General features: G+C 30.9%; 3 protein-coding genes across 4 annotated transcripts; 1 reads left to right on the plus strand and 2 right to left on the minus strand.

The window, feature by feature from the left end:
• Positions 1-55: 55 nt before the first annotated feature.
• Positions 56-528, minus strand: LOC112694581. The gene is made up of 2 exons (XM_025570099.1): positions 369-528; positions 56-268 (listed from the first exon to the last, which is right to left on the minus strand). The coding sequence occupies exons 1-2, from the start codon at positions 508-510 to the stop codon at positions 75-77; spliced, it is 336 nt and encodes a 111-aa protein (XP_025425884.1). The 5' UTR covers positions 511-528; the 3' UTR covers positions 56-74.
• An 878-nt stretch (positions 529-1,406) lies between these two features.
• Positions 1,407-3,692, minus strand: LOC112694447. Its single transcript, XM_025569911.1, has 5 exons — positions 3,671-3,692; positions 2,717-3,459; positions 2,016-2,436; positions 1,561-1,844; positions 1,407-1,433 (listed from the first exon to the last, which is right to left on the minus strand). Exons 1-5 carry the CDS (start codon positions 3,690-3,692, stop codon positions 1,407-1,409), a joined length of 1,497 nt encoding a protein of 498 aa, XP_025425696.1.
• A 4,820-nt stretch (positions 3,693-8,512) lies between these two features.
• LOC112694512 (protein son of sevenless-like) lies at positions 8,513-12,501 on the plus strand. 2 transcript variants are annotated; one of them, XM_025570003.1, is made up of 2 exons: positions 9,068-9,157; positions 9,219-12,500. In XM_025570003.1, exon 2 carries the CDS (start codon positions 9,272-9,274, stop codon positions 12,293-12,295), a length of 3,024 nt encoding a protein of 1,007 aa, XP_025425788.1. In that variant the 5' UTR covers positions 9,068-9,157; positions 9,219-9,271; the 3' UTR covers positions 12,296-12,500. The 2 variants fall into 2 exon arrangements, with proteins under 2 accessions (XP_025425787.1, XP_025425788.1); XM_025570002.1 differs by having other exon boundaries at positions 8,513-12,501.
• The last annotated feature ends 6,150 nt before the right edge of the window (positions 12,502-18,651 follow it).

Below are 18,651 nucleotides of genomic sequence, written 5' to 3' on the forward strand. Positions count from 1 at the left end.
AACCGGTCGAGAGAAAAACGTGAATATAATTACGATGTACTACGTTTCTGGACGGGAGATGACGCGGCGCGCGACTAAACAGAATTCGGCTGGTGGTCAGCGCAACACACGTGTAAATCGGCGTATGTTCGAGTTATTATTGCGCGTATTTTATAACCTATTATGTACGTAGGCGGGTGTACGCTACCATCGTGCTGTACCCAAATGGCGATAACGGAAGCGATCTTGGACTTTGACCGAGGTCTGCCGTCGGAACACATGTGCGCCACTGTTGAAAAAAATTACATAGAAAAAAAACTAATAAGTGAATATAAAAAAAAATAATAATAATATGTAACTTATCGGTTATAACTATCAGATAAACGTACATGTAACATTAGTTATATTAGTAACAACAGTTAAAAATCGCAAAATGGTTACATCACTGTATCCACAGCGCTTCCGAACCAGTGCCGCAAAAATCAGGTGTGCAAGTGTGCCGTGCGCACGGGCCCCAAGGCTTACATACATTTAGGGAGGCCCCTAGTCCCAGCCTAAAATAGACTACACTTTACAAACACACAATTATTTAATAATATTATATTATTATCTTATAATAAAAAGAAACTTTTTTTCAGGTAAGGATGTTTTAATATTTTAGAGTAATATAATATTTATTTAACAATGAGTCCATTGAGTATTTGAGTAGGCATACAACATACCTACCTAAACTACTTAAATAAATGTATTACATAAATATCTTTGATATATATATATACATATATCCAGTACCGGATCTACAAATTATGTAACCCGGGGCACAACATAATATTAGCGCCCCTAAAAGTTACCAATAAAAAATGCATGTGTCCTAAAGTGTATCAGAATAAGGATTATTATAGGCAATTTAAATTTTAAATATTCACTCAATAAATAAAGAAATTATAAATATATATATATATATATATATATATTTAATATTTATATATTATGGAAATGTTTATTTTCAATAAAAAACAAATAATTTAGAATTTAAACCTATATCATAACTTAATGAAGCCTTAGAATCTATAGTAGAGTTAAAAAATAATAATTTTCTTGTTTCTATTTAATAATAATTTTTCTTGATTTTTTTGATGCGAATTCGTTAATGATATCTTCATAATTTATGGATTTAGCAACTTCGTGCTCAATGGATATCATTGACAGGTTATTTAATCTTGTTTGTTTTGTAGTTGATCTTAAATATGATTTAATTAGTTTCAGTTTACTAAAACTGCGTTCACAAGATGCTGATGTTACGGGTAATGTCAAAAATATTTGATAGGCTGTAAATATGTTGGGATAAACATCTTGAAGACCATTTTTAAGAATAAAATTTAAAATTTCATGTGAACGAGCATTTATTAATTTATTATCCAATTGAATTACATGTTGAGTAAATCTATCCAACTCTAAAATTAATTCATTTTTGTCAATGTCTTTTTCATATTTTACACAAAAGTCCATAGCATGTTTTTTTAATTGAATTGTTGGCATACTAAATAAAAACTTTCCATCTAAAAAAGAAAAATCTTTTGCAGCTTCATCAATGGAATCAAATCTTTCTTTTAAACCGTTCAAGATTCTATCACAGACGTTTTTCATTAAAATTTTAAATTTATTTTCTTCGGATAATTTTGATGATTCGTCCTCCGCTAATTCACCAGGCATTTTTTTCTTTTTTCTAGCTAGAATCGATGGAAATACCGGTTCTATTGATAGTTCAGATGATTTTTGTTTTGATTCATCAAGTGCTTCTTCAATACCTTCTTCCCTAAATTTCTCAATAAAATGTATCAGACCTTTTAAGTGTTGAGATATATCTATTGTAATGTTCTGTTTTTGTAAAATCACATTTATTCTATCAATTGCAGTTAATATTTTATTCCATATTATTAACATACATATAAAATTAAAATTTTTTATCCCTTTCAACAAACAATTTAATTCAACACTTGCTTCTTCACATAAATTACTATTTTTAAGTAACTTACAGGCATGAATAACTTGGGCTAACTGCAAATATAATGATTTAACTGCGCGTTGCTTTGCAGACCATCTGGTCGTACTGTAACCTTTCAATGAACATTTAAGATGTTCTTTAAGAATATCCCATCTCTGAGTAGAACTAGAGAAAAAATTGAACAATTTTTGAACAATACCAAAGAATTTTTCTAATTCCGGTGAACATTTAGCGGCATATAAGCCTACTAAGTTTAGACTGTGGGCCGTACAAGGAATAAACCTAGCCAAAGAGTTTTTAGAACTGATCCTAGCTTGAACACCTTTCCATTTCCCAGCCATAATACCTCCATTGTCATATGACTGACCGCGACAGTAGGATAAATCAATACTATGATTAGACAAGCTTCTCAAAATATCTTCTGTTATTGCCTCACCAGTTTTTTTAAAAACCTAGAAAACTTTCCACAATTTCACATCCATTTTCATTTACAACAACATAACGAATAACTTGAGACATTTGCTCTTCATGTGAGATATCTGGCGTGCAGTCGAATAATAATGAATAATATGTAGCGCTTTTAATTTTTGATAAAATTGTATTTCTAACTTTATTTGCAATAATTTCTAAAAATTAATTTTGAATTTCGTGTGAAAAATATGTAATACTTCCTTTTTTATGACGTTCAAGATGAATTCTTAGAGGCTCGTTATAATGAGATATTAAATTTACCAAATTTAAAAATTTTCCACTTTGATTAGATTTACCTATATTAGAAACAATTTCGTCAGTTCCACGAAAAGCACTGTTCTCCATTGCTAGATGCATAATTATGTCAATTATTGTTTTCAATACTAATCTCCAATGATTTTCTTCTAATTTTATTGCATTTTGTAACTCTATATCAATTCCTTTACCTTCACAAATTGACATTTCAAGCATTTTCCATGAACAAAAATACTTTTTATGAATATTAGAATTTTCATGTTCTGGTATTCTTTCTGATACTTTCTTCCAATTAATAAACCCATCTAATGCTAATTTTGATATATTTTTGTCGTTTGAATTTAAAAACAATTTGCATGGTACACAAAATAATGCATTTTTTGATTTGGAATAGCTAAGCCAAGTTCGTCGACATTGATTTCCATTTACAAAATTTTTGAAAAACCAAGAAACATTAACAGAACGCCCTTCTCTTTCAGATTTAGTACGAGTAAGATTCAATTTTTCAATATAGTTCATTCTCATTCTAACAATATGGGTTCTTTGAGAATCTATTATTTTTTCAGGCCATGTACCACAATCTTTGAAATCCAAAGTTTCATTTCCACTTAATTTCAATGACATAAATTCGGACACATTTAGATTTTGATCTTTTTCATGATCAGAATTTATTTCCTCGACAATTACTCCAGAACTACATTTCTCAGTATTCTCATCCTCTTCAACATCTGTCCCATTCTCTTCATTTTCTATAAAATATTAGATATTTATAATAAATCCAGGTATAGGCCCTTGTAAAAAAATTATAATGCCGCAATTGTAATTAAATATTATCAATACTCGGCAAAAACGCCGTAAACATACTTGCTAAGAAATATTTCCGTATGTCTCTTAGTGTATATAATATTAATATCATATACAGTGGTTTTACTTAGCACTTTACTCATAATCTATATTTACGGCATTGTTGTTTAGGAAACATGTCGTAATAATGCCGTGTCTAATAAATTAATTTTAAATTACTGATAAATGATAATGTTTGGGATTTCACTGTTGTATACTGTTACTCACCACACACATATTTGGTTCACTTCTCTATATTATTTTAATATTTTAGTGATCAGTACATTTTCGTATGCTAGGTAAAAAAACTGTAACTGGAATTACGGCGTTTTTGCTTAGTAAACAATTCTAAATAATTTATAGCGTTCTTAGTATAAATATCAAAATCAGAATATCTCGATGAAATAAAATTGAACAGTTCCATTGCATTTGTTAGGTATTTTTTTAATAGAAATTATGTATTTTAGTTTGAAAAATATTATATTTATGAAAATAGAACAACCAATAATTACAAAACATTAAAATCAATTTTACTCAAAATGTCATGTAGAAAACTTACGGCATTCTTCCTTAACAGGGCAGTATTTTACTGTATTATTTCAATATATTATAAAAATTAATTCACAAAGTTTTCCGAAAACTATTATTTTAAAAGTTATACCTGTTTCATACTCGTGGTTAGGTATTAAATTCTAAAATAATACTTATATTGAGAGTAATAAATTATTATAATAATAAATCACGTCATTAATTATTATAATACTATATGGTTCTAATAATTATAATATAGAATAATAATTATAAATAGTTTCTAACCTGCGCTACATTGTGTATTATTATTACCCAGCCAATTATGAAAATACGCCGAAGTTCGCTCATTTTCTTTTTTTTTTTCGAGAGCTTTTTTCCGGAACTCGCAACCTGATAATTTTTTTTTTTTTAGACTGTTCCATAACAAAAAAATTATACAATAACTTGTAAGGTACACTTAAATAAATATTTAGTTAAATATGAACATTCCCTTTTCACATAATCATACACATTCATTAAATATCGTCCACTGAATAGTGAAGTGAACGCTAAACACTGTTATAATAAATAAGTACAACTGTTAAATAGCAGAAAATACACACACATGAATACGCAATACTTTGTTGTCGGCTTATCATTGTCCAATTAGTTCGTCTACGACTAACCGATACAAGTATACAACATTGGTTTATAATAATTGCAGAGTGGCCCGGTTGTGTTTTTGGCTATTTTTAGCAAAATGATAAAATCAATAATATAATATGATATGAAATGACAAATATCTTATCTTAATCTTTACCAGTGTGACTATTATGAATTAAAACTATTTAATTTGAAATACTCATGTAATTCAATACAAAAGATTCAATTTGTTTTAAAAAAAAATTAAAATGTAATAAAAATGATAAGTTAAAAATTTGAAATTTGCGCCCCTCTAAAATTAGGGCCCGGGGCATGGGCCCCGGATCGCCCCCCCCCTAGATCCGGTACTGCATATATCATACACTAACTGATGTGAAACGTGTTTTAAAACCTAAAAAAATTGATACTTATAAATAAGACGTACAACAAAAATAAATCCTAGGAAGGGCCTAATATAATTACCGCACACGGGCCTCCTATTTTGTAGTTGCAGCACTGTTCCGAACACTTCGCTGATTAACTTATTTGCCTACTTGACTGAAAAATTTACGTTTTTAATTTGGAAAGAACCACGAGTGAACTTCATAACTACCATTATAATAAGTTATATTCAATTTTAACCGACATTTCAGCTGTTTGTGTCACCACTAACTATATAACTCGTTTACTGTTATGTACTTGGTTCACGCGTTGCCCAGGGGGCCGTGTATTTTTTTGTACACGCCATAAACTACCAAATTTCCTTGCGTATACATTATCTCGTACACTGACGTTTTGGATTCACTATCTCCATGTACAAAATCCTGACATGGTACTGTTGATTTTAGATAGGATAGGAATCTTGTAGTCCAAAAATACTTTGGTCTCAAGACCATTTCTGTAATTTTAATGAACACATTGCATGACTTGTTCCCAGTGGCGCCCACAGATTTTTGGGGAGACTACACCAGATGTGGTTTGATACGGCGAAGAGACCTGCCCAAAAAAAACAACACTTTCAGCATCGATATGGCAATGGATAGAGATCAGTGGAGAAGGATTGTGGAAGCGGCAAAGAACCTTAATGGCCCGTATTAATAAGTCAGAAGAAGAAGTTATAACAAGTCTCTCCACTATAAAATTCAATTGACGCATTGGATTACCAAAGAAAGAATTACACGAAAGTGCGGAAATCAAAGAATTTAGAATAGTTAACAATTTTGTGTGTAATTTAAAATTGTTAAGTTCGATGGTTAATTTTAGTACCGTTTCGATTTTTAAAACGTGAAATGCGTCGCGAGATGTGTACCCGGGCACAGAGGTTAGGACTGATCAGAAGCCCTACGCGTCTTACTTGCAAGCAGATAAGTCACTAAAGTGAATATAAATGATTAACTTACGATGGTTAAAATAAAAAATGTTTTTCATAAAAGTATATTTAAAATACTGTACACAAATATTTATTAATTTATTAACTTTTGACAACCAACTATATGTATATAGGCAACAAATAAGTTATATATAACTGAAAAAAATAAATTATACATCGATGTCCACGAACAGCGTCCACTAATACTACATCGTAGTTACGAAATATTTACATCATTACATCAGTCAGCTTGAAATCCATAACCGCGTATTCGTCTCTATTTCTTCTTCCGGTGTGAACTCATACCACATTTAATAATATTTCAGAGACAAAAAAAACTTGTATTCTAATTTATAAATTTATTTCTTGTTTTTTTTTTTTTTTTTTATACAAAAAATAAAAATTTTATGTATATAAATAATTTTTTCTTTATTTTTGGGAAGCAAACCCTCCAATTATATCATCGGTATTAATTATCTTTAAAACATTACTCTTTGTACACAAAACCATAAAACTATATACTATTTTATATTTGTATTTTATACGAGCTAAAAAAAGAGTAAACAAATGAAAATAACCTAATATCCATCAGGGGCCTACTATTGTTTGATATCCGTTATAAGCCCAGGGCAATGGCCTCCTCTGCCCCCCCTTAATCCGGGCTTGCTTTGTAGAAAAAAATTAATCTAAATGTGTACAATATTTTCGTATATTGTAGTGTAATAACAATGAATTATTAAAACAGTACTTTTTACTTGTTACCCTACGATTATAAAATACGTTTAATTCACAATATAGAAAAATTATAATTTATTCCAATTTAAATATACATTTTTTCGTCATATAAAATAAAAATAAAAACGAGTCGATACATTGTGACCCTTTTCAACTTAGGCCCGATGCTTTCACGAGTCGTCATGATGTTAAGCATAATTAAAGATATATCCTTATAATATATATAATATATGTATAATAATATATCTTTAATCGTGGCGTTAACTGAGAGGTGTTTTCGTTTACACGTTTACCCGTTATCGCTGTTCGGTTTGTATTCATTTTTAGAACAGGACGTTTACGATTACGATAAAATAATTAAAAACATAACAAACAATACACACATACTAGTGGAAAATAATTTAGGAGCAAATGGCTGTGAAAAAATAAATGGTTAGGGAAAAACCAAAAAAATCAATATTTAACGAAAATACGTTACCGGTCTATTTAAATCGTTAGTACCTATTTGATTTACTCGTTGAGCACGCACGACGAAATAAACGACTGTAAATAACGCTCGGCTGATACGAATTTCTAAACTGAACGTTACATTTTTTAACTACACCATTATTTTTCACCATTGGTAGATTTTTCGATTCGGATTTCCGTAATAGTTATATTTTTGTGAGTACAATTATTTTAGGAGAAAATCTACTTTAGCTACCCCACGACTTTCGGTTTTTTTTATTTTTAAGCAGATATTTCACCGTCTTAAAAAATATGGTGCAAAAAGAAACAAGCGGAAAACAATAGTTTTTCAGTAATTACATTTTCAAATTTATGTAAATTCTCTAGTTTCTCTATACATATTCTTCTTGTCGTATCCGATTATAAAAATGCCAATAACAATTATACTATATTCGTACTTTGGAGTAAAATAAAATGTAGATAAACACTAAGATAATAAAATAAACAAATAAAAAAATTAAAAAACAACAAAATAAAATAAAATAAATCAATTTGGTACGTCTAGTAAAATCACATTTTTTGGTAACGTTCTATATGTTGTGTTGCTATACATATGATTATGATGTATATGGTTACAGTACATTTCGAGACCGAGGTATTTAGAGTGAAATGTTATTGATAATGGATACTTATATTTTGTGATATCTGATAAGGAACATATGATGCCTTAGTCGGCCATTTTGCAGCCATTCAGATTTGTTGTCCCTCGATCATAGAACAGCAGTTCCCAATTTTTTTTAAATTTGCATACCACTTACACATTTTGAAAAATATTCACGTACCACTCGAATTAATATCCTTTTTTTTTTTACTCATCAATAAATAAAATGGTATTATTTTACATATATGAAGTCTTTTTTTTATAATTAATTCTATTAATTTAAACCACATAAATAAATAAGTATTTTATGCGTAAAAAATAACATAGAGTAAAATATTTGCAGTTATTATTAATTTAAAACAAAATGAATGAATATTAAGTGTTAAATGAGACAGTTTATTTTGTATTGAATGAATTAGGACGTCAATACCGCGATCCATATTGGTAACTTAGGTCTTAAGTTGTCTTTTACGCTCATTTTGTTTTTATGTCATAAATATTTATTAAATCGGCTAATATAAAATAAACCAAATAATATCGAATGGTAATAGTAATAAAAATAAAACTATTTTTTTTAAAAATAATTTCTCCGCGTACCACAGGTTGGGAACCGCTGCAATAGAATGAGATTTGAACCCCTTGTGTTGTGTTACACGAAAATGATAACACACGACAGATAGTGCACAATTTGTTCACGGCGTGAACAATGGCGTCTCTTAGTAAGGCTGAAATTGAGAAATGCATTTGTATACAAATACAATGCAATCCATCGAAATGGAGTGGACTACTGATCGGATCGTTGAAGAAGGTCACCGAACAAGTGCATCCATCGTTGACAGCAAGTGATGAAGCATTGGAATATGTTGAAATGTTAGTGATACAGTGTCTGGAGATACTCACTCTGCGGCCATCACAACCACACACCGTGCTCGATATCGAAGACCAGGTGAAACGATCGTTTCCCAAGCCGATTGAGAAATGGGCTATCAAGGATGCAAAAGATGCACTGGAAAAGAACAAAAAAAAAATTCCACTGGTGTTACCTACTGATAAAATTCATAATTTAGTTCAAAAAGAAATATTGCAGTATAAGCTGGATTATCAGGTAGCTCTGTATATAACGGCAGTTTTAGAATATATTGCAGCAGATATATTAAAATTAGCGGGTAATTATGTGAAGAATATACACCGTGTTGAAATCGGTTTCGAAGATCTCCGTGTTGCGATATGTGGTGATAAAGTATTAATGGATTTATTTGGCCAGCATGATGATAATAACGATTTGAATTTGTCTGATTTAGGTATTGATAAGATTCAAAGAACTACTACTTATGAAGAAGTTATAAGAGATTTAATGCATGATGAGAGGCAGCTTATCAGAGATTTACATTTAATTTTAAAAATTTTCAAAGAAGAAATTGATCGAATCATTCCAACAGGTAGTAGTCAAGAATTGGATAGCATGTTTAACAACATAACAGATATTTGTAAGGCCACTGGATTGTTTTTAAGTTCAATTGAAGATATATTAGAAATTGCTGAAGACAAATCTGCTACAGTTGGTTGTTGTATTGAAGAATTAGCTGAAGCTGCTGAATTTGATGTGTTTGCACGCTATGCAAATGATATTGTTAAAAAACAATGCAGGAATATATTTTTTAATTTAATTGGTAAACCAGAAGTTTCAATTTTACTACAATCTGCTGGTTATGGTTTTAAAGAAGCTGTAAAATATTATTTTCCAAAATTGTTACTCTTACCCTTATGGCATTGTATACTTTATTTTGAGTATATTAAAATATTACATCAACTTTCTCCATCTCAACTTGATAAAGAATGTTTAGAACAAGTAGAAGGTATTCTGAGGCCTCTCCAGTTACAAATGACATCTGTTGCCAATAAAGTTAACTTACCAGATAATGTCAAAGAATTTGGACTCAAAATTAATGCTACTCCTAGACGATTGTTAGCCATTGAAAAACTTAATGAAGTTCAAAAATCAGTTGACGGTTGGGATGGTAAGGATATGGGACAATGTTGCACAGAGTTTATAAGAGAAGGAACACTTATAAAAGTTTCAAGTGGAGGTAAACGTTGTTCAGAACGTAAAGCCATTCTATTTGATGGTGTTCTTCTGTTATGCAAATCAAACAATAAAAGGACATCTGTGTCGGTTAGCTCTCAACTGGTTGGTGGTTTATCTGAATTTAAACTAAAAGAAAAGTTGTTTATAAGAAAAGTGGAAATAGTGGACAGAGAAGATACAGAAGAGACAAAACACTTTTTTGAAATAGCTCCTCGGTTACAACCCCCAATAATATTAGTTGCTAATACTTTTCAAGAGAAAGCTAATTGGATGGCCGATCTAGTGATGTTGAACACTAAAAGTATGTTGGACAGAACTTTAAACAGTATACTGCATGATGAAGATAAAAAATTTCCATTAAGATTACCTTCAGTAAAAGAATATAGATTTATTGAACCTGATTCTCGTTCAAATATTATTTTTGAAGAAAAAGAAAATAATGGTGTACCTCTTATTAAAGGTGCTGTTTTATTAAAACTTATTGAGCGTTTGACTTATCATATTTATGCAGACCCAAAATTTGTTAAAACATTTTTAACTACTTATCGTAGTTTTTGTTCACCTCATGATTTGTTGGAACTATTAATTGAAAGGTACAATATTCCTGAGCCTTTTGTCAATACTATGGATTCAGAAAGTCTTAGAGATGAAAACAAAAGATTTAGAAAAGAATATTTAGTACCTGTTCAGTTTAGAGTATTAAATGTAATAAGACATTGGATTGACTATCATTATTATGATTATCAGCGTGATCCAAGTCTACTAGATAAACTGCATACATTCTTAGACTCCATAAATGGAAAATCAATGAAAAAATGGGCAGATTCTGTTATTAAAATACTCCAAAGAAAAACTACTGAAGCTCAAAAAGAGATAACATTTGCATTTGATTCGCCACCTCCACCAATTGAAGTTCATATGGATTTTAATGAAAATGAAGAATTTAATATACTCCTTGTGCACCCTATAGAGTTTGCCAGACAACTAACTCTTATTGAATCAGAAAATTATAGAGCTGTTAAACCTTCAGAGTTAGTTGGATCAGTATGGACTAAAAAGGATAAAGAAATAAACTCACCACATTTACTGAGGTTAATCAAACATACTACAAATTTTAGCCGTTGGATTGAAAAAGTTGTTGTTGAATGTGAAAATTTTGAAGAAAGAGTAGCCATTGTATCGAGATTTATTGAAGTAATGATGGCATTAGATGAACTCAATAATTTCAATGGGGTATTAGGTGTTCATTCAGCTATGAGTTCAGCTGCAGTTTTTCGCCTGAAATTTACATTCCAAGCTATTAATGCCAGGCTTGAAAGGGCACTAGAAGATGCTCGAGAATTGAGTAATCATCATTTTAGAAAATATCAAGAAAAATTGAGAAGTATAAACCCGCCATGTGTACCATTTATGGGCATGTATTTAACAAATATATTGCATATTGAAGAAGGCAATCCTGATTGTTTAATTAACAGCCCGAATTTAATAAACTTTAATAAACGGCGGAAAGTGGCTGAAATCATTGGAGAAATTCAGCAATACCAAAATCAACCTTACTGTTTAAATATAGAGCCTAAAATAAAAAAATTTTTAGAGAATTTAAATCCGTTCAACGATAAAATTGACACTGATATAAGTACCTATTTGTTTGAAAAATCGTTGGTGATTGAACCAAGAAATTGTAAACAACTTCTAAAATATCCACGAAAATGGCCAGAGTTAAATCTCAAGTCACCAGGAATTAAGCCTAAAATACGTGTACCTTCAGTTTCTTCTAAAGACATGGATGTTCAAGGTAGAAGAAAATTAAGTTCATCTGGTTCATTAGTTATTCAAATGGATAAAAGGGAAGCAGAAGACTCTGTCTTTTCACCAGTCACATTCAAAACTGCTAATGATGTTCCTCCTGTACCTCCACGACTGAGTAAAATAGATAAGGCATTCAGACCACCTATACCACCAAGAACAGTGGCGCCTCCTCTACCTCCTAGAAAATTACCAGTTGAAGTTATAGTTCCTCCCAATAAAGTTGTTGAAATACTCAAACCAGAAATAAGCCATGATTTTAACATGATAAAAAAACCAACACCGTCAATTATTCCTAGTAAAAAGGTTACTAGGTATCCATTAGTAAAACCCAACAATTTTCCAAAACATGACGCTGCACCAGAACATTTTAATGAACTATCCTCGTTAAAGCAAGAAGATTCACAAAACCAAAGGTTTCCATTCAAACCATTTATTCTAAAGAGAACAGCTCCGTCAATGTTCCAGTTCAATATTTTTAGATAAGTAATATCAGAACCAAATATAATTTATTAACTAGTTACCATGGTCATAGTTTTTCAAATGCATATGCAGACATTTTGTCTTAGTTAACTTCATTAGTGTTTCCTTTATAAATATTTATTTTGATTAGTTCTAGATGAATGATAGATGTTTAAATAACTAAATCTTACTCTATACTTATTTTAATTTTAAATAGCTGTTATTTACATTCTTTATAAAATGTATTGTTTTATAATTGTTTACATGTGATAAAAAGTTATCCAATAAAATGTTATTTGTAAATTGGTTATTCCTAAAACACCAAAATTTGGTCCAATAGTTTTATACTGAGTAGTTTTAGAATAAAATTAAATTAAAAATAAATAATATATTATCTGTGATAACCTGTTTTTAGAGCTTTTGTATATTGTATTTATATAAATCAGATAGATAAGTAAACATTAACATAAATATTATATTATCTATTAATGGTTTTTAGAATTATTATTTTATTGGTAGAAATATTGAGAAAATAAACTACTTATATTTCTACATTTTATATTATTATTAGATATACAACCATATTTTTATTGTTTACTGTTTTAGAATAGTATTTTAAGAGTATGATAGTCTGGGAGACAGACATATTATTTTAGTCAAACCTAAACCTATTCATAATATAAAATATATATTTTTAAAAAAGTAATTTAATTCTGTATTTGTATGTATACACCCTAATCAATAGTTTATGTACTGATTTTTGTAGATAATATATATATATAATGCATACTTTGTGGTGCTTTAAAAAAAAAAAAAAATTGTTAAACAATTTCAAGAGTTTAATTAGTTATACATTTATATTATCCCAACTATTGTGTTCGCATTATTCTGATTTGTATTGTATTAATAAGAGTATTCTTAGCAAGAAGAATTATCTATAATTTAATATCATTATTATTAAGCTAATTTTTTTAAAAGGCACATAAGAATAGATTTTTATGTTCAAATATTATTTTATAGTTTTAATATTTTTGTGTCGTTTGATATACACCATATCTTTGATAAAGCATAATTCATAATCAATGACCATATTATGTTCAACAATTTCAGATAGAATATTGTATTTGTTCTAATAACAAAAAATATACCATATTATATTTATATACTCATATATATTATGTATTGTTATTTTTATTATTTATATTTGTTATCTAATTATTTAACTTTAAATAAAAATAATTAATACTATAATAGTAGATTATTTGTTTTATTAAAATTAAAATAATATGTTGATACTAATAAACCACAAAAAAGAGCAGTGGCGTAGGAAGATTTGCTAGCGCCTCTGGCAATCTTAGAAAAAAACGCTTTTTAACCAATTAAAATTTAATGTTATGATATTTTTTTTTAATTTTACTAATTTTACTAATTTTTTTAAGTATACAATTTATATTGTTATTATTAAAGTGTTAATTTTAAACTTTGAAAATTTGCTTTTCTCGCTTTATGACTGGCAAATTCATCAATAATTTCTTCATATGAAATTTTTTATTTAAATGCTCTCGTGCTATTTTCATAATTGCATCATTAAATTCACATGTAGTGTGTACAAATAGACAATATCTACGTATTTCAAAAAGTATAATGGAAAAATTTTGATTTTAATGTAGGATAAAAATACGACTTTTGCACAATTTTGCGCTCCTGACGTAGGCACAGTTCACCATACCCTTGCTATGCCACTGGGAGAGAGAGATGTTATTAATTTTTTATGTAAAATCTGTTGTACATAAACTAAGTTAAACCTGATGCGGATATTTCGACCCTAATACACTATTATCTAAACAATAATATCAGAACCAGCTTAAGGGAGGAACGAGTTGTGCCCAAGCACCAAGTCTCGCGCTATACCTTATAGCAATTACATAGATAAAAAATAAATCTTAATTTTACTCTTGAGCAACAATACTTTAAAATTTAAAATGTGTTAAATGTGGGTATGCTAAATAATTTGGTTATAATATTTATTGTTGGGATACAAAACGAGATATGTGATTCTTCAATAAATATCTTAAGAAAATTATGGATTTAAAGTCCATAAAAGCTATTAAGAGTATATAATTTTTGTTTGTTCAACAAGCATATGTGAACAAAAATCACCTTTTGTAACGGCAACTGATCACGTTCTTCAGGATATCGTGTCTATATCTTTAGAAAATGAAAATTCAATAAAAACTTTATTATTTATAATTTCTTTTAATAATCAATCAAAAAATATTTAAAATTTAAATAAATCTACTTTTGAATCTCTTGTAATTTATTTAGCAGATTAACCCGAAAATTGGCCAATCCAACTAGGTCATACTGATCACCGTATCGATATAATAAAAAGCGGGTATTGTAAAGTAGTCTGGTAGATGTAACAAATCTTTGAAAACTTATTTATTTTAATAATTTTATTCAAACAGATAATAATGGGCTATAGTTTTAACTAAATTAGGTGCCGAATTTAAATGAAAAAAGTAATTAATTAATCTTTAAAAGAAAAGAAAAAAAATAATTTAATTGTTTATTCTAAAATAAGTTAATAAATTGTGTTTAAAAAATATAAATTACATCTGTCCTAAGTTACAATATGTGTAGTTCAACATGATTTTTTTGTATAAAACAATAGTTATCGCAAGTTTGCAAAAATCGAGAGTAACTTGAGACAAGCATATTTTTTTTTTTAAAAAATGGGACGGGGAAGGAAATAAAAAAACAACATATGGGTTTTATAGCCAAAACTATAATTTTTGGTCCTTACCAATATTATCATATTTTGAAAACTTATCGATCAGCATTCATCTGAAGTGTAAAAGTGCCCCAAGTAATCCCACTTTACGATAGTAATTTCATGAGATTTGTACAAGCGGGAGTATAACCCTTTCATATAAAAAATATACTTCGCACCAGGACCCGTAAATCTTTGAGCCGACACTAGACACTATACCATAATGTACTTCGTTCGACGGGATTAATACAAATTACTCCGTCATTATAATCCGCACAACAACACATAAATAATTAAGACATTGTGTAATCCCTTTGGTGAACAAAAATATATATTGAAAAGTACAACATTACATTATTGGCGCCTTGCGTGAGAACAGCGCAAGACACAAGACACGGTACTGGGTGCATCGACGGCGATCACATAATCCCTGTTCGCGGACAGACCGATGACGCACGGGCGAGTAGTAGTTCAGTGGGCGGCATGGACGCCACCGGGGGCGACGGTGTACACCTTGAGAATGGAATTGGTGATGGCGTACCGGCCGGCTGGGTCGTATTGTTGGACGGTGCGTTCCAACACCAATGACTGCACGAACCGGACCGGCGGATCGTCCCGGCGGCTTATGTCGCCGGTGACCAGCGCCACGCATCCGGTCGACGTGAGCTGCACGTTCACCGAGCGCACGAGGAACTCACATTCCGTGAACCGCTGGTACACGATGTTATCGTGGATCTGACGGTGGCCCACGGCGGGCCTCAGGTCGAACGCCTCCGCGGGCCCTTGGCCGTCCACGTGCGTGTACTGCGCGCCGTCCGTGAAAAGTCGCCACGCCTCGTCCGGAGCCCCGACCAGCGTCAGGTAATACCCGTAGACGAAGTGCCGGACGGAGTGCACGATGTCGTCGTAATGCTGGTGGCCGCGGTACACCGGTGCCGGTCCCGCAACCGCCGTCTGAGGGACGGTCTCTACGCGTTCTTCGACCGACATGTCGCGTGTTCGGATCAGGATCGTCACTTGTGGTATACCACCGCGTGAAAATCTCGTTCGTTCAATAATAACAACAATGTACAATACAATACAATGTGATCAAAATGGCAACAACACGCACGGTAATAATAATTCCTAGACATTGTTTATTGTCGTTAGATGTACGGTGCGCGTTGCCCGAGATTATCAACAGTCACATTTCCTAGAGGCTTGCGTTATATTTTTTTCTCCGGTATCAATAAACGCGCGAGGCCGTAGCCAAATAGGCGTTTAGATTTTGGCGGATTTTCTTTTTTAAATAAAATTGAATGATTTTAAACGTCTGTTGCATTTGAAATTTGAAAATTTACTAGTCAAAAAAACATATTCATAATCGAACATCCTCTCCGCCCCGAACATTATGCTGGCCATAGTCTTGTACACGTGGACAAGTAATCCGTACTGGGTATAAGCACATGAAATGCGCACTCGAGACGTGTTTTTCGGCGGCTATAGAATAATATTTCGAGGTGGCCAATCTTACGGCTATCCATCTCGTAATATGGGCAGCTGCATACCATGAACTGTGTTTTAGAATTTTTTTCCATTACTTTACGCAGTAAAAACAGAATGTACATATAATAAATATTAAGATTTTTGATAGTTTGATTATGTGGCAAATTGTTTCAAATAATTTTTGATTGTTAATTGTTAATTTATATTCACGCTTAGTGCAAGCTTCAGATATTTGGTAAGATCCAAAATCGTACATTTATTTCCGTTTTTAATTAATTTTGTGTTTTAATTCATAGCTTCTTTAAAGTGTTCATGCATTTTAACATAGGCGTAAACTGAGGGGGGGCAAGAGGGAGCTATTGCCCCCTGGAATAAATAAGGAGGGGCAGTGCCCCCTCTGATATTTAACATACCTTGTTTTAAAATAAGTACAAAACAGCTGTTTACAGCTATTACTATATAATTAATTTTCAATTTTCGCTTACCTAACATAATGTTAGAAAATTAATAATTTTGCATAATAATATTTAGGTAGTAAACGACATTCAGCCTCGGACAGGGTTGGACTAGGGCACCGGGGCATGCCCCGGTGGACTGTTGTAATTTTGGTTAAATAAAATTACTTAGATTTTTTGTTTTTAATTTAAAGCATCTATCTCTTATTCTTAAAATAAAATAAAAAATATCGCCTTGTAACATGACATAATGGATGCGGTGACACAGGATTAGTTAACTTGAAGTTTGAAAATTGAACATATTGAATGTCGCGATAGGCCGATTGATAACAATGATTTCATCACAATATTTATGAAAAAAAAATTGTAGGAAATTTGAATACAAAATATGTGTACAATATGTTAATCATACGACGTACCGTTCGCATTTGTTCATACAACATTTAACCAAAAGAAAATGTTGGTGGGTAGACACGGTCGTGCAAGATATGCGATAACGAAATTGTTTTTCGATAGTAATAATTTTTATAAGATTTATTAGACTTTTATTTAAAAACATTTTAATAGTTTTAACGTTCAGTTAGTTACTAGTTTCCAACCTTTCTGTTGACTTCAAGTCAATTATTACCGGTAAGCAATTATTTTATTAAAAACAACATGTTCTAACTCAGTGCCAGATCACCCACTATGCGGATTAGACGCTCGCCTTAGGGCCTCACTCGTTTAAAGGGCCCTGTGAAAACGGAAAACTATATTTTTATTTATTTATATATACCTCTATTTTATATACGAAATTTTATATACTATTTTATATTTTACGAATTTACGGGACAAAAGTCATTACGAAATATAATATATATTAAGTTGTAGGTGTTATATGCAGTAATAATAATAAAATTATTTTGAAAAAAATAGAAATAATATAATAATTAATTAGTTTTCCTTGCAAATAAAAAGATTTAATAGACATGATTTTATTTATTAATAATAGTTGGATACTATTAAAGCTTTTTATTTTAATTATCGGATAGTATTGTTAAAGATGTATGTAAAAAATAACTTTGTAGGGCCCAAAATTTTAATTGTCTAGGGGCCCACAAATATTTAATCCGGTACTTTTGAGACTAATACCTATACTACAATATTAAATGAAAATTCAAGTCATGTTTGTATAATCATTTATACATTATAATTTATTAAATACACCAACATGTTTTGTTAAGAAAGTGCACAAAAATATTGAAAATAGAGGTCTGTGTATGCCTATGAATCAAACAATGAACACTTATCGGTTTGCCTAATATCTGACAATGAACAGCATTTATGCAGGGCCGTGTTAAGGGAGTCAAAGGGGGCAATTGTCCCCGGGCGCCGTAGTTTTTTAAAAGAAAGGGGGCGCCCTTATCTGCACTTAATATGCTACCTGTGCCCAGTAGCCCCGTAGAAATAATTTTGCCCCGGGGCGCTGAAATGTTTGACACGGCTCTGCATTTATGAGATACGTTATTGTTATGAGGAATAGCTGGTAGATGCAGCTGTCGTACAAATAGGTGTCTAAGCGAAGAAAATATGTTGAACAAAATTCCGAGATTATATTCCGAGAACCAACATCTGTTAACAACATCTTCGCAAGTTTTGTACTATCGGGTTTACGGACATCTCTGATA

This window comes from Sipha flava, unplaced genomic scaffold, assembly GCF_003268045.1.
Source record: "Sipha flava isolate LNK unplaced genomic scaffold, YSA_version1 130_pilon_pilon, whole genome shotgun sequence".
Classification (NCBI taxonomy): Eukaryota; Metazoa; Arthropoda; class Insecta; order Hemiptera; family Aphididae; genus Sipha; species Sipha flava.

What these genes read in the sequence shown, in the direction of transcription:
- LOC112694581 (XM_025570099.1), bottom strand. Translation starts at nt 510, where the DNA reads ATGTATGTAAGCCTTGGGGCCCGTGCGCACGGCACACTTGCACACCTG. An exon ending in TAATATAACTAATGTTACAT is followed by an intron (nt 269 to 368) that starts GTACGTTTATCT and finishes TTTTTTCAACAG; the next exon opens with TGGCGCACATGTGTTCCGAC.
- LOC112694447 (XM_025569911.1), bottom strand. Translation starts at nt 3,692, where the DNA reads ATGTTTCCTAAACAACAATGCC. An exon ending in GTTTCCTAAACAACAATGCC is followed by an intron (nt 3,460 to 3,670) that starts GTAAATATAGAT and finishes AATATTTTATAG; the next exon opens with AAAATGAAGAGAATGGGACA. An exon ending in AGCCCAAGTTATTCATGCCT is followed by an intron (nt 1,845 to 2,015) that starts GTAAGTTACTTA and finishes ACATTACAATAG; the next exon opens with ATATATCTCAACACTTAAAA.
- LOC112694512 (XM_025570002.1), top strand. Translation starts at nt 8,624, where the DNA reads ATGGCGTCTCTTAGTAAGGCTGAAATTGAGAAATGCATTTGTATACAA.